This window comes from Microtus oregoni, unplaced genomic scaffold, assembly GCF_018167655.1.
Source record: "Microtus oregoni isolate MIOR12 unplaced genomic scaffold, Mior012 000013F_ref0000133, whole genome shotgun sequence".
NCBI classification, from domain to species: Eukaryota; Metazoa; Chordata; class Mammalia; order Rodentia; family Cricetidae; genus Microtus; species Microtus oregoni.
This window is the reverse complement of record NW_024543072.1, coordinates 31,867,789-31,893,623: the sequence shown is the minus strand read 5'-3', so window position 1 is coordinate 31,893,623 and position 25,835 is coordinate 31,867,789. Positions and strand designations below refer to the sequence as shown.

General features: G+C 48.8%; 1 protein-coding gene across 1 annotated transcript in view; it reads right to left on the bottom strand.

The window, feature by feature from the left end:
- Positions 1–3,381: 3,381 nt before the first annotated feature.
- Uck2 (uridine-cytidine kinase 2) overlaps positions 3,382–25,835 on the bottom strand; it is a 68,505-nt gene continuing 46,051 nt past the window's right edge. The window contains exons 2-7 of the mRNA XM_041662688.1: positions 20,433–20,592; positions 19,596–19,692; positions 16,244–16,386; positions 11,269–11,366; positions 8,587–8,635; positions 3,382–6,932 (exon numbers count right to left, since the gene is read on the bottom strand). Coding sequence (XP_041518622.1) covers positions 6,793–6,932; positions 8,587–8,635; positions 11,269–11,366; positions 16,244–16,386; positions 19,596–19,692; positions 20,433–20,592 — 687 coding nt within the window. The 3' untranslated portion in view covers positions 3,382–6,792. The remainder of the gene's footprint in view (positions 6,933–8,586; positions 8,636–11,268; positions 11,367–16,243; positions 16,387–19,595; positions 19,693–20,432; positions 20,593–25,835) is intronic.

Sequence of the window (25,835 nt, the reverse complement as noted above, 5' to 3'; positions counted from 1 at the left end):
ATCCTTTTCCTAGAGTTCTTAGGAATGTACCCTACTGATGTTAAAAAATAATCACACACAGAAAGAGAGAGAAAGAGAGAGAGAGAGAGAGAGAGAGACAGAGAGAGAGAGAGAGAGACAGAGAGAGACAGAGAGAGAGAGAGAGAGAGAGCTGATTCTAATAGCAGCTTATAAAACTACTGTACTAGAAACAATTGCAGCCTTGGGTTGGCCCGGGGAGACGACCATACAAGCATGAGGATCTAAGTTCAGATTCCCAGAATCCACTGGGTGCTGCAGCACACATCCATAACCTCAATTCATGTGGGCGTTGACATGCAGAGACAGCCAGCCTAGCCAATGAGTGAGCGCCATGCCCAGTGAGAGACCCTGCCTCAAAATAAACAAGATGGAGGCCGGGGATGGTGATGTAGTCCTATAATCCCAGCACTCAGAAGATAGGAGGAGGCTGATCTCTCTGAATTTGAGATCAGCCTGGTCTATATAATGAGATGCTATTACACCATCATCATCATCATCACAAATAATAATAAAAAGGTAGCGTTTGAGGAATACACTTGACAACTTCTGGCCTACGTACACATACATACACACATACATCCACACTCCCTCCCCCATCCTCATCCCCACCCCCACAGGATTGCGCCATCAGAAGAGAGTTAGCTTCTGTGTGCTCTAATGGAGGTTTATGTATTTTCCAAAAAGAGAGGGAGTGGACAAAGTCATATCAGCACTTAATACTTGTAGGGGCACTTGGGTGTGTATCTCTGAGATACCTACAGGCAATCAAATGAGACAGTCCATCAACCACAGCCACCAGAATCCTCCCACTAGATGGCAGAAGCACACCAAACTCACACAGTTTAGCATGCCTAGCAGCTGAATGCAGTTGCCCAGTAATCCAGGAACACAGGCACATTCCTAGCATTCCGCACAGGTCTGTTTTAAGGGCGGCGAGGCACACACCGGAAAAGTCGGAGGTGATTTTACGGCAGAGGCTGGACACTGCCATACTGCCGGGGAAGCAGAGTCCCTGGGGCCTCTTGTGAACATCCATAAGTGCGATGAGCAGCCCGGGCAGGGGGACTGCCGGGACGTGCTGCCCCGGCCAGGACAGTCAGAACTCAGCACACACCGGCTTTCTTCTGGGCAACCAGTCCCTGTAACACTGAGTCCAAACAGCTCCTCACGATACAGCGCCCAGTGTGGATGTGGCGCCGTGACGACTAGCTCATACAGAAAACAGGTTTGTCTGTTTTGTTTTGTTTTTCTTTTTGGTTTTTCGAGACAGGGTTTCTCTGGAGTTTTTTTGGAGCCTGTTCTGGAACTTTTCTCTGTAGACCAGGCTGGCCTCGAACTCATGGAGATCTGCCTGACTCTACCTCCCGAGTGCTGGGATTTAAGGTGTGCACCCACCACCCCACTAGAAAGCAGTTTTAGGTTCTGCCTCTGATTGCGGTCTAATCCTGAGATGCATATGCCAGGGTTTAGTCCTGTGTCAGATGGGTTCACAGTTTCATTTTAGCTCGTGGTTTACTCAAAGCATGTGTAAGCATACACACAGGACTAGGAGCTAGCAGAGCGCTGTTGGTGTCGGGGACTGAACCGAGACCTCTGCTTGTGCTAAGCAGATGCTCTAGTGCCAAGCTACATCCCCAGCACAGAAAAACAGGAAATGTCCTCATTAAACATTTTGTTTGGGGAAGCTTTTTTGGTTTTGAGGGGTAGGGAGTAGATACGTTCTTAGTATGTGGGTGAGGATGACTTCAAACTTGCCATCCTCCTGCCTCAGCTTCTCTAGTGTTGGGGTCACAGACATGTGCTATCATACCTAACCTTTTTTTTAATATTTATTTATTTATTTATTATGTATACAATATTCTGTCTGTGTGTGTGTCTGCAGACCAGAAGAGGGCACCAGACCTAATTACAGATGGTTGTGAGCCACCATGTGGTTGCTGGGTATTGAACTCAGGACCTTTGGAAGAGCAGGTGATGCTCTTAACCTCTGAGCCATCTCTCCAGCCCCCCACACCTAACCTTTAAAATCAGCTGTGAAGTACCTAAACATCCCCAGCACCGCATGAAGAAATCCGCCTAAGCCCAGTCTCTTGAAGCTGACATTGCTCAAGGCCCGCTCTCCACTTTTAAGCAGGCATTAAGTTTTCTGCAAACCTGCCCCACTAATGGCTTCATTAAAGCTAAAGCTGCCGTTTGGGGCTAGAGACGGCTCACTTAAGAACAACAGCTAGGAGGCTCACAATCATCTGTGACTCCAGTTCCAAGGGATCTAATGCTCCCAAGGGCAGCAGGCACACAAGTGGTCCACAGATAAATGTGGAAACAAAACACCCACACCCACAAATAATTTAAAACAGCCCACTGCCCACGGGGGCGGGGGGAGGGAACCACTGCTGGAGAGAGGCTTCTGTTGAGAGAGCTGCCCAATTCCTAGATGGGATGGCACGTGGGAAGATGCGATCAGAGAGGAACCAAGGCAGGGATTCTCAGGAGCTGCCGAGCACAAGACAATTCTGGCCAAATCCCTGACGGCATGTCATGCAGCTCTTTAAAAAACAAGTTTAGTGTGATGGCACACGTCTTTAATCCCAGCACGCAGGAGGATGGAGCAGGGGGATCTCTTTGAGCTCAGAGGCCAGCCTGGCCAACATGACAAGTCCTCGGCCAGCCAGGGATATACAGCAAGACCCTTGTCTCAAAAACCACCATCAGCAACAACAAACCAACAAGAATAGAGAAAGGCTGGAGAGATGGCTCAGCAGTTAAGGGCAGTTACTGCTCTTTCAGAGGATCCAAGTGTAACTCACAAACATCTGCAACTCAGTTCCAGATACAACACTCGCTTCTGGCCTCCTTGGGCACTGCATGCATATAGTATACATGCATACATGAAAACACTAATGCATATGTATCTTTTAGAAAAATAGATATACATCGGCCTTCATTCATTTCAGAGTGAGGTATAGTTAACACAAATTTTTTACTGCATACCCCTCAGTTTATTTCATCTAGGTTTGGTTTTCATTTTTAATATAGAGAAGTGGGTTAGGCAACTGGCCTGGGAAGGCAAAAGAGGCAGTGGCTAAAAAAATGACATCAGTGAGAAAAAGCCAGTATGCCAAGAATCATGGACTCCCGGAAACTGTGGCCCAGCAAGACAAGTAACATCAGGGGAACCTGAGCCCACCTAGGGCCTGGAGTCTGCTCCATACATCCCAGGACCAGAAGGCCTAAACAGCAGGCTAGGCAACCACTTCCTCCAGAAAAGCAAGGTCCAGCCCTCCCTCCACCCCGAGTTCTTAGCAGGTTCCCGCAGGCTGCTTCTAACCAAGCATCACAAAAGAATCGAGTTGGTAGTTTTTGTCCGTCTTTATTTACAGCAAGTACATAGGATGTGGTCATTTCATAGCACTAACAAAGGTAGGGCAGTAAAACCAAGAAGGGAAGAGACAGCATCTTCTAGGAAAAGAACAGCCTAGGTATCTACCTAGCCACTCACCCTCGCTCCCGAGGCAGGCCTGGATGGGAAGTCACTGCCTGAGAGAACAGGAAGCTGCCATAACACCTTGTCACTGTGCCTGGCATCCTGAGAGCAGAGCAGGCCCAGAGCCAGAGTCCTAAATGGGGCCCTGCACACTCCAGATGCATCCAACATCTGTGCCTTTCCCAACTTGCTCTCTGCCTTGTTTTGTCCAACACAAGCATTGTCATCTGCCCAGAGTAAAAGGATAAACGGCAGAGGTCAGCCAGTCCTTCCCAGAAGCACCAGGCTGTGTGTACCCCGGACTGACCTTAGCCTCTCCACAGGCAGCCCAATGAAAAACACTTCCCTGCAAGAGGCTTGCAGTCAGCGTGGACCAGTCCCTCGTGGCTACTCAGCGGAACACCTGACCCAGCTGCTTCCCAAGACAGGCAACCCACCTTGGCTAGAGCAAGCTGGAGGCAACTTCCCCACATTCTCAGTAGCCACCATCGTGAATATTAATTAGTTCTGAGACAGGTGACTTGGACACCGCCCTCCCCCTAAGGCCTGACCCCACGCCCTTCTCCAGGGCCTGCTCTAACTCAGATTCCTGTCTTTTTTCTTTTTTCCCCCCCACACCAGCCTCGGGTTCCCCAAAGAGAAGTCACAGTTAGTTGAGTTTCTTTAGCATGATGGAGTGTGAGGCTGGGCCTTCCTGTGACCCAAGGCTTAGAAGCTTGTTTCCTAAAGACAGTATGTGAGCCAGGAGGGAGAAGCGAGCACCATTGGGTGGCTCTGAAGCCAAGGGATTTGTGCACCTGTGATTAATGTTACGTGGCACCGCTCAGCTGTCCTTCCTCTCTGAACAGCTAAAAGTCCTCAGAACCACAAATGCCATGGTTTCTTAGTAAGTTTACCTCCAACTCTCCAACGGAATTGGAAACCCAGAACCTCAAGACTCAGACCACAATGTTTCCTATACAAAGTTCAAGTTCAAATGCACAATTGGCCAAAAGCTGGGCAGCCTCAGAGCAGCAGAGCCCCCTTCCCTTCCCTGCACACAGCAAACACTGCTTCGAGCCAAGTCAGAATTGCTTAGTTTCCCAGGAAGTAGGGACAGGGTAGTCCCAAAGCTGTGTCCAAGCTAGGAACGGGCTGCTCTGAGGCCCTGGAGGTTTGGTCCCAACACCTTAGGCAGATGAGGAAGCGGCTAAGTAAAGGCTCAGAGATGAGAAGAATCCATTTTCCACGGCAGTGGGATAGACAGCCAAGGCACTAAGTGGTTTGGCACCTGGGAGCTTCAAGTAAAGTTGAGCATGCTAGCCACTGAGAGGCCAAGGCTCTTGCAGACACGAATGGGTTTCCCATGAGCACACGCCATCCCAGCAAGGCCCTTGTCCTTGGGATCCCAGGTCAGGCCCTAACCTACCTTTTATCTCAGGATTACCGCAAACGTGAAGTTGATGTGATAAAGACTGTCCCCCAGACACTCTAGGACACATCTGTCTTGCTGAGTGTGTGCCTTCCCCACAGGTACCTGAGCCAAACGCTCCCTGCTCCAGCAGCAGCTGCCATCATGGGAACTCGCTGCAGAGCCTGCGCCTTGGCCTCCCGGTGCCTCAGGAAAACGGCAAAGCTCTATGAAGGCCTAGGTTCATGTCTTTTAAATAGAAAATCAGAGTTGGAGGCAAATTTGAATCCTGATTAGGGAACTGGACGGTGCTGAAACAGCAAGGAAACCTCAGCCAGGTTGGAAAGGAACGGAGTAAGAAGCTCAGAGGGCTGAGCACCACCTACAGAGGAGGCTCCGCAGTGTCCAGGTACCAGTAACTAAGCATGTGACCTACAAACTGCAGGATGGCGACCACCAACGTGACAGTCCTTGGCTCTGAGGCCTCTATCTCACACACCTGTCCCTTCTCGCTTGGTCCCCATTTTCTCCAGTTTTCTTCTCAGCACATCAGCTTCCTCCAGGAAGGAGTTCCCACCAAGAGGAAGTGTTCAGGAAAGCTGAAAGCCCCTACCTCGGGCATCTCCAATATAAAACCCCAGCTTAGGTACCCATGATTTAAATACCCTCCCTTAATATCTTCTAAGAAATAGTTCCCTTCTCCTAGCCCCTTCCTGCTGGGCAGCCACCACATTAACATGGGACGGTGGGATTCAGGCAATCACCCTGACACTACTGCTCTCGTGGGACTCTCGGATGGGAGACACACACTGTCCTCGTCTTACTGAACAGCTCCAGCTCAGAAGGGACAAAAAGTCACTGCCAGCTCCATGGGTGGAACTCCCAGGGGCATCCTATAAGCCACTGTCAGTGGTCAACACCAGATGTCCTTAACCAAAGCCCAGACTGCACAGAGCAGCTCCATAGCCAATAATGTGTCCAGACAACCTGACGACTCACTTCCCTAGGAGGCAGTTCTTCCTTAAACATGCCAAGGGTCACAATCCCACCCTTCCCAACACCTAACTCTCTTTTCCTGCAGGAAGAGATCCTATAAAAATTCCCCCCGACCCCCCAGAGCAGAAAAGACAGCGCTGGCTTCCTAGGAGACAGACAGCAGAAGAAGGATGGAGGCGTGGAGCCACCCAGGCTGACAGGGCCAGAGTGAGGCAAGGAGAAAGGCAGCCAGATTGGTCTTCTTCAGTGGGCCTCTTCCCTGAGATTGAGTTTTTGAGTCGAGATCAAGTTTAATTTCAACTACCCCCCGCCAAAAAAAAAAAAAAAAAAAAAAAAAAGAACAAAAGTATCTCTCTTAGCTCCAGTTTCAAGGAGGGCACATCTGTCAGGGGGGCCTTGAGAGTTGAGTCCCATCCCTACTGAGGCCCAGAGTGCTGAGAGCAAGGGACATCAACCAATTGACCACCCACCCCCCCGTGGCTCCCCAGATGCCAGAGCATAGAGCCCTGCTGAGTGGGGCTCCAGGCCCAACACCCATGCACAGGTTCCTGTAGAATACTTATGGCAAACAGCTTTACAGTATTTGTACATTTACACAAAAATAGATCCTTTTCTATATATGTATGTATGTGTATTTATAACTGGTTACACGTTGGAGTCATAATTAGGCATCACCAGTAATAGTTGGCACAGTTTGTCACTTAAGCTCAGGGTCAAGTTCTGTTTGATTTGCTGTTCCAAAGTACAAAAAAGGAAAACAAGAAAATCAAGGCAATTCATCTTCGCGGTGTTTTCTTAAATACAGTAATTTCAAAGGAGGCGTATGTACAGATGACCAAAGCCTCTCGACCCTCCTGTGGCTTGGAGCTGGGGGCTGGGAATTGGAGTCAGGGCACAGGGGTCAATGTGGCCGGCTGCTGGATTCTGATGCCTGCCTCTTGCGTGAAGGGGTGTAGCCGTTGAGATAGCCGTTGGTCTGCCGCTTGGAGAGCCCTCCGTTGAGGATGTCCTGGATATGCTGCACAATGAGGTTGATGGCCACTGTGGAGCAGAGAGCAACAGTGTTAGGGAGGGGCAGGAGGGCAACACGGTCTGTATGCACAGAAGGGCACACAGGAACCAGAGGCCAAGACTTCAAGGAAAGTGGCCCTGACCCTCCAGAGCGAGTCACCTGAGCCTCCCTACCTCCCTCCAGCTGGGCTCATAGGACACCGCCTTTGTGAAGTATTCTAATAGGACTGGAAATGAGACCCAGTGAATGACATCCGGCTAATCAGAGTCCCCCTAGATAAAGTAAGCAACCCAAAAATTGTGGGGATGTGACTGAAGATGGCTTTACTACCACCAATCACCTCTAAGTTCCTTTTCCTAAGCATCTATCAACTTATGTCCCAAACAGCGCAACAACACAGAAAGTCCTGTCTTCCCACAGAAGAGTGAGCTACATTAGCATCAGAAAGAAACTCGGTACCTCAGCCCACTGACCAAGGCTAAAAGTGTGCGCCATGCGTCGTGTGTGGGGAGGGGTAATGTGTGAGAGTGTAGGGAGGTCAAAGGACGATGGCAGGTGCGTCCTTTTCTATTGCCACCTTATTCCCTTCAAACAGTCTCTCTCACTAAACCTGGAGACAGCTAGGCTGGAAGACAAGCCCCAGCATCGGATCAAGATGGAAGTCTTAGGCACTTTTTCACCGAAAGGGAGTCTTAGGCACCAGGGGTCCGAGTTTCCAATCCACATAGTATTAGGTTACAGACACAGACCAGCCATGGCCAAGGATTTGGGGAGTTTTCTTTAACAAGGGTCTCACTATGTGGATCAGGCAAGCTTCGAACTCAGAGATCCACCTGCGTTTGCCTCCTGAGTGCTAGGATTAAACGTGTGTACCACCATGCCTGGCTTTAAGATTGGACTTCCGTATTTGGGCAAATGCTTACCCACTGAGCCACCCTCTAGCCCCAAACTAAGGACCACTTTCTGATGTGACTGACGAAGACGTCACGTGACACTTCTCTAGACTGTGTAAGCTGAGGGCCACCAAACAGGCCTATACCCCTAACAGAGTCAGTGTGGTTAGAAACTAACATAGACTGCGGAGTGTATTCCAGGAGAGTAGATCCACAGTCCGTTCCCTGAACTTGGTTACGAATGCTAATGTCATGCTTCCTTAAAACAGTGTAATGTTCACTGCTGTGATGAACACTCAACTCGGGGCACACACTTTCTAAACGAAAGAAAAGTGAAATAAAAGAGAATGAAAAGATGAGGTCCAGCCCTGTGCAACCGATGAACTCAGCTACACTAGGTCAAGGCTGTGGATGGCCACCTACTTCCTAGACGTGCCAAACATGAATTCTGCAGTCACGGAGCCATGTGACTCCTTTTCGTAAGGGTGGCCCTGGTGTGATGGCAACATCACCCTACATCGGATCAGGAAGTCTACCTTCACTGAAAGGTGGTCTTGGGTACCAGAGGTCCAAGCGTCATTACTGGAGTGCCAGAGATTACCAGATTATGTCTGTCCCCCAACATCGATATACATATGGCCAAGGATCTGTTTCCACGACTAGACTTGTAGACAGAAGCACCTGTCTGACTGTCACAGACTTCAGGACCTTGCATGGTCACGCTGTGCCCAAATTATGACCGATGTGGATAGAAGTACTGACCACAGGAAGACACCGCACGGGTACTCACCAAGATTGTCTGCACCTCTGGGGATGATCACGTCGGCATACTTCTTGGTCTGTGGAGAGAGATATTTACAACGTGTCAACAGGGGCATTCGGGAAGAAACCTGAGCCCCTCTCCAATGAATGGCACAAGAGAAGGGCCAGTCAGTCCCTAGCAGCAGCTTGAGGCTTTGAACGCAATACTGCAAAAGGCACCTAAAAACAAGGAGAGGCCTAAGGAATTAATTACCTTTAGGGCTAAAATATGAATATTGGAAGAGGATGTGGAAAAGGAGTGACGGCTTTTATTTGTCAAAGAGAGAGTGGTTCCCATGAAGCAATTGATTCAAAAATCAACTCATAATCCAATGCTTAGCTGAATGCTTGCCCCAATGTCTACTTTATATCCACATTAGAAAGCCGGCTTTTCCCCCAGGTAACTACACTAATGCCTAACATCTGTTCCTACCTAGGACCTGCAGAGAACATGACCTTAAAACCTGTGGAAGGACACTTAAAAGAAATCCCACACTAGCTCAGAACTGAGAATAGATGGTTATATTTAGGGGTAAACTCACAAATCAGAATCCTCTCTCTGCTTGAATGGAAAACAGAAACCAAATCCAGCAACCAGGAAGAGCTGCTGGAAAAGAGGGCGGACACGAGCTCCACATCAGCATATATAAGAGACCACGCCCCAGTGGGCGGGAAACCACGCCCCAGTGGGCGGGACACCACTGGCTGGAAGACTTCCTACAGCAAAAACCAGCCGCGTTCAGTGCCTCCACACCGGGAACAATACTAATTAGAAAAACCCAAACATAAAGGGCTGGAGACGAGCTCAATGGTCGAACTCTTGCCTAGGATGAGAAAGATCCTGGGCTCTTCCTCCAGCACCAACAAAGCAAAGCAATAGTAACTGTACATGTCACGGGATCTGTTCACCTTGAGTCTGTAAGAAGCCTGGAGGGTGACACTATTCACACCCAGCTCTCAGTGGAAGTCAGAAAAGACAATCACAATCCCCTCCTGGTGACCAGCTTCACTTCTCATTACAATAAAAAGTAAATTTCTTAAAAAAGTGAAACCATGTTCCTTGTGTGTTGCGTTTGTTTTTATTTCTTTTACCGAGATTCCATGAGCCATACTAGAAATAAATGTCTGGACTATGCCCCTGGGTTTTTCATGCTCTTGCCTGCCTGAGAGTCCTCATTCCTCCTAATATGACCTAGAGTCATGTCAGGGTCAGACCCCAGACCTTTCTCAGGTCCCCACTATGGAAAAATTAACTGTCCTTCCCCGAGCCAAGAGCAGCTGGACAGAGGGCCTGAGCACAAACATCCCAGAAAACACTTAGCCAGAATCTGCAGCGGGCCCACAGCTGAGTTAAACCGCACAAAATGTCAGTACGTTTGGCTCCCAATGATGAAATCCCTTTGTGCTCTCTGAAAGTCAAAAGAGGGCGGGGGGGGGGGGGGGGGGGGGGACACGACTCAGGTAAACAGACTCTTGGCCCTGAGAGCCCTGTCCCAGAAACCTAACCTTCAAGAGGGCAACCGGTGGGCTGAGAGCTCAGGCTGACAGGAAGTTCACCAGTCCCTGACTGAAAACCAAGTCAAGCCTGGTGTAAGGTGAAGGCCTCCTAACAGACTGAAGCAGGCGTGGTGAGGATTATCTCTTCCAGGAAAGGAGCAAAGGCACAAACAAGTCAATTATCCTGAAGACCTTCCCAGGCATCACTCTTCCCAAGTGATTCCACTCAAAATCCAGCCTGAGTCCCAACTTCTCCTTCTCTTAATTATAAATAACCAAGGCCAACTTTGCCAGTCCTGAGCCTGCTCCAGCGGAGAGGACATGGTGAGTCAAGATTCTCCTAAATCAAATATGTCTTCCCACAATCCCAATCACAACCCGGGTCTCTGCCAGCTCCCCTCCACATGTCCCATTAGGTCTCTCCCAGGGAGATGTGCTTCTCTGGCTGACTGTGCGCTGAGGGCCATTCCCCTTTGGTTCTCAGAAAACTGGCTTACTAGACAACTCGAGATGCTCCAGGAGGCACAGCTGTGCCAGGAGGGAGGTAAGGAAGAGGATTTCACCACAATCCAGCACTTCCCAAATGAACTATCCACCCACAGCAGTGCCCGCCCTGCACCAGTGCTCTGGCCTTCCAAAGCCTCCCGCCAGCCGAGGTCTATCCCAGGCTAGCTTCGGGTAAAGTCTGATACTGTAGCCCTCCCAGGCAAGCAATGCAGGTCATGCCGGGAGATGCACAGAAATAGGGTGACCTTAAGAAGAAGAAAGGCGGCAGGACAGAACCTAGTCTGCCACCTCTTGGAACTTTTAAGATGCTCACTCAAGAGAGAGGAGTAAGAGTCAAGCCAGGGAGACCCCAGGAACCTACAGGCTTTTAAACCCATCAGAAAGGAGCTAGAAGATGGCTCAGCATCTGTCTAGATGGTGAGTTACGTGCTCTTGTTCTGTCACGAAGGACCCAGCATGCACATGGCAGCTAAGGACCATCCCTAACTCTGCCTCCAGAGGATCTCACGCCCTCTTTAGGCCTCTGAGGGCACTGCATGCATGTGGTGTATAGACATACATAGGCAAAAACACCTAGACACATAAAATAAAAACAAACCTTTTGAAAAAATATTAAATAATTAAATGTCAAGATGTACATGTAGTAGAAACAAAGAGTATAACTCACTGGCAAGCAGAATTCCTCAAAGGCAGGCTTCACGAACGTAATATACTGAGATAAAATCTGTTCAAGGTCCCTCCCTCTTTCGCTGATGTCCCTCAACACTGTAAGAGAAGGAAAAACAAAAATCAAGAAAACAGTGTACAAGGTAACACAGCCGATTCCTACAGGTCACCCCGCTGATGGAGAAGTCAGGGCTCCTCAGAGACTTGCCCTAGGACAGAGCAGCAATGGATTCAGAAAACAAACCATCGAATTCTACTACAGTGTGGTCCCTATCATAAAAGGGTGCCTGGCTGAGACTAGCAGCTTGTTTCACACAAACAAAATTTCAACATGAACCAGAAAAGATCAGGGCATCCCCGGAGAGTCGCAACAACAGCAAGCAGTGGCACCCAGCTGCAGAATGCTCACCTGGGCTCCCAATCCAGAGACTCACTGCTGTGGGGTCGGTCAGCTAACCACCCACCTCCCTCCATCTCCTGGGCAGGAAGACCAATGGTGGGGAAGCTCTTTCTGCTCACCTGGGGCACACAAGTTTGCAAATAGAAAACTCTTCAGTGAGAAAACCACACTCTGGGCAATAGTGAGCCGAAGCCAGAGGAAACCAAGATGGATAGAGATTTACCATCTACCGTCTACCATCTTTCCTCAGAACCTTTTAGTAAGGGACCTGCGGCAAACACTAGTTTTAAGGGCCAGGGCATCCTGATTCTGTCACTGTGCCCTGACCTCCCTAAGCCTCAGTTCCCCTTGGAGAAGTAAACTAGAAGGGAGTCCAGGAGGTCCTGTTAACCCACACAGCCCTCTGCACAGCTGCCACTTCCAAACTTCTTGTCAGCCTGCTAAATTTTCACCCATATCCCCAGAGACTACCACAGAAGGTAACAGACTCAAATCTCTGCAAACAAACATGGAGAGTTTTTGTGAATGAGATTCTGGAGAGCCATGCCACTAAGCAGATATATATATATATACACACACACACACACACACACACACACACACACACACGCACACATGCATGGTCTCTCCTGCACGCACTAGAGCGTGTGCAATCAGGTGCAGCCCTTGGAGTGCTTGGTGCTGGGTTTGTTTCACAATGCATGCTTTTCAGGAAACTACCAGCTTTAGCACCCTGGAGAGTTTTGCCCTTCTCCCTACGGCAAATCCCACACAGACCTCCCTGCTGCCCACGGACCAACCTGGTAACTTCATCTGTTATAAGAGAAGCTAGTGGGCCATGCAGTAAACCCCACGGGGAAGTGACACAGCCCACGACTGCTTGGCTCTCGTTAGCTAATGAGTGTGGACCTGAAGGAAAGTGACCTAGATGTGAGTTGCGTCCCCAGAAACTCCTGCTCCTGTGACCTCTTTGATTTCCTTAAATTTACCTTAAAATTATCCTCTTCATTTCCTTAAACAAAAGGTAGACAAAGAACATTCTATTTATAATTGAGGGAGGGAGGAATCTCATGCAGCCTGGGCTGGTCCAGACATGCAGCTGAAGATGACCTTAAACTAAAGCTCCTGCCTCTAACCCCCGAAAACTGGAATCACAGGTGTCTGCCATTGTGCCCAGTTTTTATGCAGTGCTGGGTATCAAACCCTCGGTTGTGTTCATGCCAGGCAAGCAATCTACAAACTGAGTGACGAAGCTATTGTTCAAGAAAACGGGGTACAGACAATCTCTAGCATGGCAGCTAGTGCACAGTATGGTCAATATGCCTAGCCTCCTGTGCCAACTGCAGTGCCAGCACAATCGGGGATGAGGGTGGGGGGTCTCCAGGAGAGCAGAGGCTCCTGACAGGAAAATCAATGTGAGGAGGGCAAGGTGCATGGGGGGAAGAGGGCAAGGAGGGGGGGGGGACCCTGCAGAACACTGGAAAGGTAAGGATACAAACACATGCAATTAGTATGTTAAAAAGGGACAGAGGGAAAGAAAGAAGGCTCACATCAAAGAAATGGGCCCCAGACACTGAAGACATCCAATAACAGAAAGCACTGTCACCCAACTCCCTAAGCCTTCAAGGAAGCTGTCACCTTAAACAGAGTAGAACGGCTCACTGCATTTGAAACGCTCTGCTCCTTGGGTACTGCCAGGAAGCAGAATCAGGCCAAGGGCTGAGTCAGAACATGATCTTGGCACAAACCGGAAACTCCAAAAGAACCAACGCTTCCAGCCCTACCCCCATCCCATCCCAGCCTGAGCCCTACACATGTGCCGGGCAGGATGGGATCATTCCCAAAGGACGCAGTAATGGGCAGGAAGTGACGAGTTTGCCAGTTCCCTGCCTGGCCACTGAGTCCTTCCAAAGCCAGCAATGCTCTTTTAGCTCTAAAGGTCATGCCCCATTCTTCCCTGTCCTGATGCTTAGGAGCAGGCAAGAGCAAAGAGCAGGGAGGGAAGCGTATCTGGGTCACCTAGAGGAAAGGAACCAAGGAGGGCCTGAGCTTTCCAGGCACTTTAGGATTCCGAGACCAATTCCTCCCTTATTAGAATATTAGAGGTTATGAAAGATGGGGGGTACGGGGTGGGAGGGGAACATGGTATTCAATTCTCTCAGAATGTTCTCCAGCCTTGTATCTACTACTGTTAGGGACTGGCCCCTGCCCTGCCGCCCCCTGCACTCCACCAAGCATACGCCAAGCATGTTTTGTAGAAACAAATGGTGCATGAGAAAACGTAGCTTGGCAGAGGGGGGCCCGTAAAAATACATCTGAGATGAAGAGACAGCAACCCGCCTGGACAACAAGGGACAGGCAGGCACTGGCCAAAGAAAACCCCAGGGAGAGCTAGGTACACATGTTTTTCTTTTCAACGCTAGGGAGGCAGGCTGATCTCTGAGTTCAAGGCCGGCCTGGTCTACGCAGCCAGCACTACACAGAGAAACCCTATTTCACATCACTTTAGGGATTTCCCATATTCATATAAAGACCCTCTCCCCACTTCAGGCCGAGAAAGGGAAGGAGAAAGTTCTAATGACCTGATTTGAGTTAGGACCCACTCTATTTCCAAAGACTTTAAAGCTACTCCAAAGTAGCCGGGCGGTGGTGGTGCATGCCTTTAATCCCAGCACTCGGGAGGCAGAGGCAGGCGGATCTCTGTGAGTTCGAGGCCAGCCTGGTCTACAAGAGCTAGTTCCAGGACAGGCTCCAAAGCTACGGAGAAACACTGTCTCGAAAAACTAAAAAAAAAAAAAAAAAAAAAAAAAGCTACTCCAAAGCTGGTTCTGACTCCCTAGAAGCTATCTTTTCTCCTTCCTTTGAGGTCTCCCTAGGATTGAGTCCCACTTGCAAGACTAGTCAGTCAGCCAGTAGGGCACAGGCTCCTGGGGTCAGACTCTCCAGAGTCCCCGCATCACTGCAGAGGAAGATACTAGCCACCTACCTCACAGAGGAAGATACTAGCCACCTACCTCTCCCAGATCCTGACCCGAGAGCATCAACTGTCAACCACTGTGCTGCAGGCACTGTCCTGCATCACCTCTAACCTATCCCTCGAGGACAGTAAAATGAGGTTAAGAGGTGAAAACACAACCTGCCCAGGGCCACACATCAATGAGCAGTGGAGCCGCAGTCTTGGCATTTTCCCTGATATAGCACACTGCCTCTTTAACTTGGCAACCATCAGGGACAATGACCCACGAAGCAAGGAAAGAGCTAGGCTTGTCGGTGAGGTGACAAGCCAGACACTGGGACAGATGCATGCAAGTTGGGAGGCGCCATAAAGAAACACAAACCTGGGGTATCCCTAGAGCCATCAATGTCACAAAGCTAGATGGGGGACCTGCCTGCCGAAACTAGTATCGTGGCTCTCCTGCCCTTTCTCCCCGCTTCACACAGTGAGACCTTTGTTGCCCCCTCCCCACAGAGGTAAGTTGGCTCCAAATGAGTATGCAATGCAAACCCAGACTAGTCTCTCTCAGCTCTACTGGTTCTATTAACAGCTCTTGCCAAATATTAGATTATATTATCAATCTATTAACTAGAATGTCCAAAAACACAGATTTACCTACTAGGATCTTTTTGAGACAGGGTCTAAACTGGCCTTGCTACAGAGCTAAGGATGACCTTGAATCTCTGACCCTCCTACTTCTACCTCCCTGGGTGTAACATGGGTATCTAAGATACCTGTTTGTGTGATGCTGGGATTGAATTTAGGGCTCCGTAGATGCTGGGCAAGCCCTCGACCCACTGAGCCGAACTATTTCCCTAGCCCAGGCTACTTCCTAATGTCTTGTTTACATCTCCTATACGTTCCATTCTCATGCTGCCCTCAGAGCAGGCCTCGGTGTCTGTACAGGGAATGAGCATTTTCTCTAGTTGCCTGCACCAAAGTTCCTCCTCAGCCCTGTGGCCTGACCCTCCTTCTCCTCCTCCTCCCAAAAGCTCCCAGTAGAAGCACATGGCTCGACATCTGGCAGGGCTCAGCTCCCCAACCAGCTCTGCGACTTCTGAGAATACATGGGCTGGACAGACACACGGGTACACACTCAGGAAAGCCTGCCGGGGAATCTGCCCCAGGGCTGGGGAGAGAGAATGAGAGCACGCAGAAGCAGATGGTGGAAGAAGGGGCCCGGCACTGAGGGCATAGGGGTCCCTGTCCCCAGATGCCCTACAGTTACTTCCAAGACCAAGGCATCTTTCCTTGATGCCTCATGAGAAAATAAAAAAAAAGACCTGAGCATTTAACTAGACAATTCCCAAGGAAACCAGACTTATTTCATCTTAGTGACCTCAAAAGCCTTTCTTTATCTAAACAGTGGAGTGACTAATCCCTTCCTAAATGTCACTAAACACTAGGTGGCAGGATGTCATGAGGTTGGGCTAACACAGCTGGCCTGGCCACAGTGGCACACAGCTGCATAAGGGACGGTCCAGGACTCAAACTCAGGAGTGCACATGCCTCTCACGGGCTCCCACCTATCTGCTCCCAAGGTGGCCCCCAATCATGCCATCTGAAGCCTACAAAACGCACCTCTGCGAGAGAGACGAGTGTCCGCATCTGTGTCTACGAAAAGCTTCATCTGGAACAGGTCTCGGACCTCCTGGGAGTAGAAGGCCAGGATCCCTTCAAAGAGCACCACATCCGCGGGGTAGACAGTGACCGTCTCCTCTTTCCTGCAAAGCACAGAGCAGTGACAGGCTGAATGGCCAGGGAGCCGGGGTAACGGCGAGGATCAGAGCATCTGCTGGGTTGGGGTTCCGGGTTCTATCCTTCTATACACCTAAACAGTAGAGAAGCGTGGCTCCTAGGCCCAGAGGCCCCAGGTCACCACCACAGACAAGAAGGTGTTAAGAAGGCTAGGGCAAGCTCTTCTCAACTTTTGCCATAAATCAGAAAGAGTTGGCAACCATCATTCTTTAAATAAAATAAACAGGTTGAAGAATACAGACATTTTGTCTCTAACATCTATGTCTAGGTTACTATCTCCTGTGTATCCCATCCACACGCTGTTCTCCAATCAGGCCACTGTGTCTGTAAAGGTATCATTCTCTCTAGCTGCCTGTACGTGTGGACAGCATAGACAGGAGACAATAAACAAGGCATTTGCCTCTACAAAAGCGGATATGATTTCTAGTTTCTCTGAAGGTGTCTCCAGGAATGCTTTCGTGCCTGGCACTTCTGCAACTTAGTATTCTGAACCTTAAGAATCAGATATTCAGTTCTTGCTATACAATTCCACCCATTCCTCTATACCTGGGGCAACTTAAGAGGAGGAGAGAAGCAAAGGAAAGAGATGAGGGGAGAAGTTTTGAAGGATGGTAAGATGAATGAGAAAGCACTGGACAGAAGTTCAAATTTCGAGTTCTCTGCCCATCTTCCAAAGGCATCCTTATAGACCGATAAATCATTTACAGAGCTGGGCAGCCCAAGGCAGATCCTAAGGTAAATACAACTTTTCAAAAGCCAGGTGGGTGACAGATTACGAAATGGTCATGGAATGGGTCTCTCACAGACAGGCCTGCTTGGGGCTTCCCTGAGCCCTGTTCTTCAAGGCAATTCTTAGACTTTGATAAGGTATCTATCTAACACCTCCTTACAGGCCCCTACTGCCTCTTTCCTTGCTAACTCTGTGGAGTTTATGGTTGCCTAGCTACCAAGTGAACTACCATTCGCAAACTACTTTACGTTCCTTAAGCAACAAAAGATCTCTGTGCAAACACCGGGAGGTCAGCAGAACAGCCCACAGAAGAGGATGCTGTCCCTCCGTAAGTATCTTCCACCTGCGTTTGTATCAAAGTCTCAAGTGGACACTACAACCTCCTCCAGGCAACCTGGATGAACCTCCTCTCCACTCTACTCCTTTAAGCCTTCCTCCCTCCTTCACACTATTCCACAGGCCCTTGTCTTCCCCCAGCTGTATTCTAAGTGTTTCCCTGAACCTGGAAGAAAAGCCATGCACTGGAGTGTCTCACTGGCCGCACACCACCACTTCTGCCTACAGCAGGAAACTCTAGTTCACCCACATCTCCTTCTTGTGTGGTTCCAGGTCGCACTGCTGACAAAGAATCAGAAGATGATGAGGAAAACCCACAATGTACAAAATACAAAAGATAGTAACAGAGGGACAGACTCTAGAGGCTGGAAGCCATATATGGCGCTTTTTTGCACTTTTCCATGAGCCTCAATGTCTATTCCAGTGGTCAGGTTTGAGGCTTGTTTTCTCTTACTGCCTGGCTGCCCCCTTCCAAGTCAGTCCCAACATGCCTAACTCCAGTTCCTACAGTGGACTCTTATTCCTTCCTGCACAACCCTGCGGGTTCCGTACAACAGATACCGTCAGCATGATTCTTGGTGTTAACTTGCTCTGAGTCCCCACACAGCAGGATCTGCCCCCCACAGGAGGCACCAATGAGGGAATAAGACAGCCTACAAAGCACGCTCTCCCTGTCCTCCTCTACCTCGACCCTCGCTGCAGCCTCAAGTTCTGGGCTATGAGAAAGGCACTAAGGGCATAAACATGTAGAACAGGATAATGGAGGGGCGATGGCTAGGTTTAAAATGACAGGAACGTCCGGTAAGGGATAAACATTATGTCTAATTTCCTGTTTTAAAAGAATTCAAAAGAAAAGGAGAATGTCAGAGAGTAATCAGAAGAATGAGAAGCCAGGGACATTTGTAACTGCCCACAGATCAGGACATTTACTGAACCACTACAAGCCTAGTACAGTGAGCCACACCTGGGAACAAGCCACCTAAAAGTGCAGCCTGTGGCCCTGGAGTCCCAAGATGTGTCCAGACACGCCTGAAGACTTGTGTCTGGACAAGTATGAACACTCCCAAATTTATTCTCACATGAGGGCCAAGAGGGAGAGCTCAGAATCTAACTATGCTCTAGGATTCCTCGGGAGGGGCTAGTCTGTCTTGATTGAGATGCTGTCTGGAGAACGGGGACTAACTTTGGGACGTGCATCTGATGGTCTCGAACCCTTCTACCTTGACACACTGTCCAAAAGCAATCACAGCACGAGAGCAGACAACGTTGCTTTGTTTCTTCCCTCTCCTCATTTTGGTCCTCCCCATGACATCTTCTTTAAGGAGCAAAGATGTACATCACAACAAACAAGCACACCGCCTGTCCTGGCTGGCACAAGCTAGAGTCAGAGAGAAGGAGCCTCCTCTGTAGTGGAAACGCCTCCATGAGACACAGATGTAAGGCATTTTCTCAATTAGTGATCAATGGGGGAGTGCCCAGCCCATGGTGGGTGGTGCCATCCCTGGGCTGATGGTCCTGAATGCTATAAGAAAGCAGGCTGAGCAGGTCATGTGAGGCAAGCCAGTAAGCAGGGCCCCTCCATGGCCTCTGCATCAGCTCCTGCCTCCAGGATCCTGCCCTGTGTGAGTTCCTGTGCTGACTCCCTTCAGTGGTGAGCAGCAATGTGGAAGTGTAAGCTGGATAAATTCTTTCCTCCCTGACCTGCTTTTTGGTCATCGTGTTATGTCGCAGCAATAGAAACCCTGAGATACCAACCACCCCTTACACCAGCCCAAAGAACAAGCCCACCCTTCAGAGGGAAAAAGGAAATGATCCAGCCATTCCTAGAAACATCCTCATTGAAGATGGGGAAGGTACCAGGCAGTGGTGGCACACACCTTTAATCCCAGCACTCAGGAGGCAGAGGCAGGAGGATCTGAGATCAAGGTCAGTCTGGACTACAGAGTGAGATCCATTGACAACCAGGACTACACAGAGAAGCCCTACTTAAAAAAAAAAAAAAAAAACTACGAAAGGGGGGTGGGGAGAGGAGGAAGGAAGCCGAGTGCACCCCTGGGATGTTCTGAGCTACAGCAGCTAACATCCTCTGGCCTAGCCCAGCCTGCTTACCGTGAGTGGGAGACGAAGTCATATACGGGTATCTGGACTGTTTTTCCTTCGGTGATTTCTTTGAGTGTTTTGAAGATGAGTTCGTTGTCAAAGGCATCTGAAGGAAATCAAACTATTAAAACAGCTCTTGGTTTTAAACTAACCTGTCGTAAAATCACAACAAACTTCACACCCAATACACGTTGCCCTTCCAAAGCCAATGTCTACCCACGGTGAAATACAAACACTCCCTGGATCCTAAAACAGAGTGTGTGGGTGAGTTCTGGCAAACTAATTTTGTTTGTTTTCCGCTGACATTCTAAACCTGGTGTCAACATATCCCCTCCTCCCAAAGGTCAGCTGGTGTCCTGGGAGTGGCATATGCTAAGCATGGGTCCCATACCAAGAAGAGCTGATTCCCAACAACACGAGAAACCTAAACAATCTGAAGGGGCAACACACTGATCGGGGCTATCAGCAAAACTCATTCAGGAGGTCACCTGAAGACACCCCACTTCCCTTCCTGCTGGTCTCCAAGCGGAGCCCATAGACTGGTGCCGGGGTGGTGGTGGTACAGGCTGCTACACATCACAAGGCAAAGGAGCAGCTGTGTTTGTTTCTGGGGATCTTTGCCCAGGCTTGCATGGTTCACCTTCATTCAACACAATTTCAATCAGCTCTCTGCAAAGTCTCCCAAAACCCATTCTTTCCTGTGAGCCCAGGACAGCCAAGCAAGATGATCATTGGGCCCCTATGTTGTCGACAGCAACAGACTTGGGAGAAGCTAAGTCCTTCCTCATGAACACAACCACTACCTGCTCCACCTTCCACACACACACCCCTCAACTCCCAACTCACCCGGGTGGTCAAAGTTGAACTGGCCCTTTAGGGCTTTGGCCTTCTGCTCTGAAGTGAGGACCCGGTAGAAGCTATCCTGGCTCAGGATGACCACCTGCTTCTGGCGGTAATCCACCTCATTCTGCCCCAGGAGCTGCACGATCTTGGCACAAACGGAAGACTGTAAGGAGAGAAGACAGCGGGAATAAGATAAGGTGTGTGGGAGTGTGCTGGGACAAAGGAAGTGTCGACCCCTAGGCTGCTATCCTTGCTATAGAGGAGCTGAGGGAAGAAGCCAGCAGCCCAAGTAATATCCGGCTAATTAAAAGGCTAAGGGAGGACCAGCCTGCTAAAAGGAGGTCTAAGGATCCCAAAGTCCTCAACATGCTACTCCCCAGGGCACTCAGTGCTAGCAGGTGTGGAGGCAATGGCCTCCCTCCTCCTGAAAGCCAGTTAAGTGACAACAGAAGTATTAATCCGCCTTCTTATCCCCTTGTGGAAAAACACACCAAACACTAGAAAGTGGAGCTAATCCTCTGCAGACAGGCCAACGGAATAAAAATTATTGCATAAGCACAGAGCACTGGGCCCCTACACACCTCCACTGGTGCAAGGAAGAGCTGCAGCAAAGGCTGGGGAGATGGCACAGCGGTTAGTGCTTGCTGCTCTTCCAGGGGACCCAGGTTTAATCCCCAGCACCCAGGTGCAGTAGCTCACAATCACCTCTAACTCCAACTCCTGGGACATCAACAACCTCTCTGGCTTTCACACGAATGCAGATGCACCCAAGTGCATATAAATAAAAAAAAAATCTTCAAATACAAAACACACCAAAAGCAGCTGGGCAAGATGGCTCTGTGAGGAAACGTGCCGGTCACCAAGCCTGATGATCTGTGGGAGACCCGCACAAAAGCCACATGGTGGAAGGAAAGAATGGACTCCCACACGGTGTCCTCTGACACCCGTGTACATGGACACACGTGCACTAAAGAAACATGTTAATAACAAAATAAGACGCTCCCAGAAGTAAGTGCCAAAGCAGTGGTGGTGCACGCCTTTAATCCCAGCACTCCCTGAATTCAAGGCCAGCTCAATCTACAGGGTGCATTCCAGGACAGCCATGGCTAGGAAGAAAAAAGGCTCTAAAAGGAATAACTCAACATTCCTTGTGGAGCTGATTAATCTGTTACATTAGACAAGAAGAAACAGCAAGTCCCGAGAGCTCCCGGGCTAGGTTTTGTTATTTTATAAATTTTGCCATCTGATTTTAACAACAAGCACACACCAAAACGTAAAGCCACAACTATTATAAAGTTGCTTGATGTATCTGATTGTGAGAACAACAGCCATTCCTGTTGCCCTAATCTGACATATCAGGCTGTTCTGCACTGCACTATGGGGCATGCTCCTCATACAGCCCAGTAGGAAGAAACCTTGAAGGAGGAACAATAGTTTGGTGCAGTTATTATTCAAAAATGGTTTTTCCTTTTTTTGTGATACTTTTACACGGATAAGGGTTTAAAACAACTTTGGACCTGAGGATGGAGATTTTCCCCGAGATGCTCCCCCACCCTCAAAAAAGAGCTATCAAACAGAGGAAGGCGGGGCTTGCAATTCTCTAATTCAAGACTAGAAACGCTAGAGACATGAGCACACCACCCAGCATCTGCAGGTTGGGATTGCCTTCTCCGAACTGGCATCTGACCCCGACACTCGAAGGTGGTGAGAATGGGCTTCACCTGTATGCTTTTCTGAACCACAGAACTCTTCCATATTTCATGAAGCTGCGTGCGTGCGTGCGTGTGTGTACGTATTAACTATTCGGTTCTAGAAAAATTTAGCCTATTAAATAGTTTTGATCCACAGTAATACCATACCACCACTGCCAACTGTACAAAGCTAGCCAGCCTGACAAGAACAATCTGCCCCCAGGCCACTCTAGTGGGGGCATTTTTCAGTTGATGTTCTCTCTTTCAAAGTGACTCTAGGTTGTGTCGAGTTGACATAAAACTAGCCAGCGCATCTTTTTAAAAAAAATGTTATGATGGAGGCTGAAGTATAAAATAGTGGTAGAATGCTTTCCTAGCATGTTAGGGTCTTAGCCCAATCCTGAGCACTGCATGTATAAATAAATAAAAGGTATGTATATGATAATAAATCCTATAACATCAATATCAAATTAAAATAATCACTAGCTGGGTATAGTAGCAATTGGAAGGCTGGCAAAAAAAAAAAAACAAGGCTATCATGAATACCCAGTAGGACCCTACTTCAAAAGAGCCAAATTAACTATTATTTTGGTGACAAACTGGGCCCCGCCCTTTTAACAAGATTATTTTGGTTATTATAACCTTACGTAACAGAAACCACTAGTCTGAAGGTCAATTGATGGTCAGTACTAAGCCCAGCCACCCAAAGCCAGGGCCCACCTCTGACACCCTGAAACAGCTCACAGGTATTAACACGGCCTGGGGGAGCTTGGGTGCAGCCTAGCTCTGCAGAGCTCCATTCTTTTTGTTTGGTTGGTTTTGTTTTTGACAGGTTTCTCTGTGTATCCCTAGCTGTCCTGGAACTCTCTTCTCTCTATAGACCAGAGTGGCCTGAAACAGATCCGCCTGCCTCTGCCTCCCTAGTGCTGGGATTAAGGGGTGCACCACACCTCGTATATCTCCACCCTTATCGCAGGGGCACCAGAACATTTATCCTCTTGCTACTTCCCACACACTGACAGTGGGACAGGAGGGGACCAGGTAAACGTACTGATGCTCTTAAGCCAGGCAGTGGTCTTAGGCCACCCTGTTCTACAAAGTGAGTTCCAGGACAGCCAGAGCTACACAAAGAAACCCTGTTGTGGGGAGGAGGATACTTGCTGCTCTTGCAGAGGACCAGGGTTCGATTCCCAGAACCCACATCATGATTCAAACAATCATCTGTGATTCTAGTTCCAGGTATGTGACACCTTCAGACAGACCTCCCTGGTCATTAGACATACACACAGGTAAATCATTCATACACATAGAGTAAAATAAATAAATCTTAAAAATGTTTTGAAATTTGTATTTTTAAAAGGTAGGACAGGGGCTGGAGAGATGGCTCAGAGGTTAAGAGCACTGACTGCTCTTCCAGAGGTCCTGAGTTCAATTCCCAGCAACCACATGGTGGCTCACAGCCATCTATAATGAGATCTGGTGCCCTCTTCTGGCATGCAAGCATACATGGAAGGAATGTTGTATACATAATAATAAATAAATCTTAAAAAAAAAAAGGTAGGACAGGCCTACAGCAACTGTGAATTACTGTCTAAATACAAGCAAAAACATGATGTGTTCAGTCTCGGGGCTCAAACACACAATCCTCTTTATCACTCCAGAACTGAAGTGGGTTTGGTAGCAGCTCCAATATTCTCCACAAATTTCTTCCAATTCCAGCAGACATTGGCAGGGACAGCGGACCCAGAACACTGAGCAGACAGTGTCCAGCCCCACCACATCCTAAGCTCACTGTTTGTGTTAAATGTCACAGAATGTCATATAACTAAAGGCAGGCAAGTGATAAATGTCTATGAAAAGTGGAAAATGCACACACAAAACTTCTAGAAATGTTATGTTCAGAAGAATCCAGTTGTTGGGAGCCAGTAACTACAGGCTGAGTGCACCAGATGTGCTCAACAACGGAGCCCTTTCTCAGGGACACTCTCACTGCCCCTTGGGAAGCCCCAAAGTGTCAGCTAGCCACCAGGACCCTCCAGCTGCTGAGCCTGCTGCACGGTTTCTGTCCTAAAGAAAGGGTTTTTCTGTAAAAGCATCCATCCTCATACAAGGGATGGTTCGCACAGCCCAGACACCATCTGGTTATTTTATTTCGGGTGGTGTGTCTTCTGGGAGCTAATCCTTAGATGCTCCTGGCCAGTTCCAATACTGCTGAGGGAGCAGTGCAGTGAGGACTGTTCTGCCTCTTTGCCATTCATTTGCCCTCCAACCCCCAGGATGTCTATTGGTTCTGGTCAAGGCCAGGGCCAGAGAGCTCCGGTGGCCCCACTCTTGCAGGGATAGAAGGCTGGTTGTGTCCCTTGAGGAATGGAGTGGTAGTTCTCACCAGCAGCCTCACAGAGACATCCTGGCTAAGGGCCACTCTGCCCAGCGTGCCGCAATACCATCAAGTTGCCTGTCATGTTCTGGGGAGGCTACTTCAGATTCACAGTGGGAGAAAGGAGCCAATAGCAGGCAGACTCCTCACTTCCTTGCCCTGAACTCAACTGACCTCATCAGCTGGTGGTAGAAAGGCCAGGCACAAACAGCCATCTGGTCCCTTTGCTCTGGTAATGTAAATAAGTCACACCAATCACTCTTCTGTCTTCACTAAGGTCTATGGTGTCCATCTCAAGAAGAAAACACCATGGCCCCCAGACATTACATCACTCTTTGGGGACCAGGGGTGTTCCCCACACAACCCAGAGGCTCTAGTTTACAGGTGTGAGAACATCAAAATGCCTATAATTTGCCCTGGCCGCAACTGAGAACAGAGTTCAAATCTACTGATTCTAAGAGGAGCAAACCAACCTTGTGGCAACAGCAGAAAGTTGTCAAATGCTTCCCTGGAGCAGCTGAATGCCATCTCATCTTGGAGCAGGTGATCCAAAATCATGGCCTGCTGAGCAGGCAAACTAACTACCAAGCATACTAACCGTGCCCTAATGCACACACATGATCTCAAAGTATAAGGGTCTCAAATACCCCGAAGAGGCCACAGATCATTCCAACAACCCAAGAAGTCCCAGAGCCCAAGGATCAGCTGTGACTTGGTTTTTAAATCCCCAGGAACTGGCAGGGCTCTGACACAACGGAAGTCCTCCTTCCCTTTAAACCTAGCATACACCGCTCCTTTTTTAAGTCAGCCTTGATTTAGATTATTCTCCTCCTAGATTTTAGCCGAACAAATGCAAAACACTTTGCAGAGGTGGCTGGCTATGTGTTCTAAATCTCAAGGCCTGAGCATTATCTGGGCACTGACATTCCCGCCCTTCCTTGCAGTCTGTCATTATGCTAAATGCTAGTCACTTAAATATGCAGGTCTTAATCGAAAAGTTCCTGGAATCTGCTTTAAATAATTAAGCACCCCTTCTTTTTGTTCCTCCTTCCTGTTGAATAGTGAAGACTTGATATCTGGAGCTTAAGCAGATATCAGCCTGCAGCAACTAAAGAGGGACACAGCTAAATTAAGTCTGAGAGCAAAACAACCACAAATTGGCTAAGAGTGATGGTGCATGCTATGTGAGAATAAGTCCAGGCTGACATGGGCCTGTGAATGTGACATCAGAAGACGAGAACTCTGGGAAACAGTCTACTTTCATTTTCTACTGCTGTGATAAAATACCCTCAGAAAGATGATAGATTGGATAGGCACATAGATACATGACAGATTAGA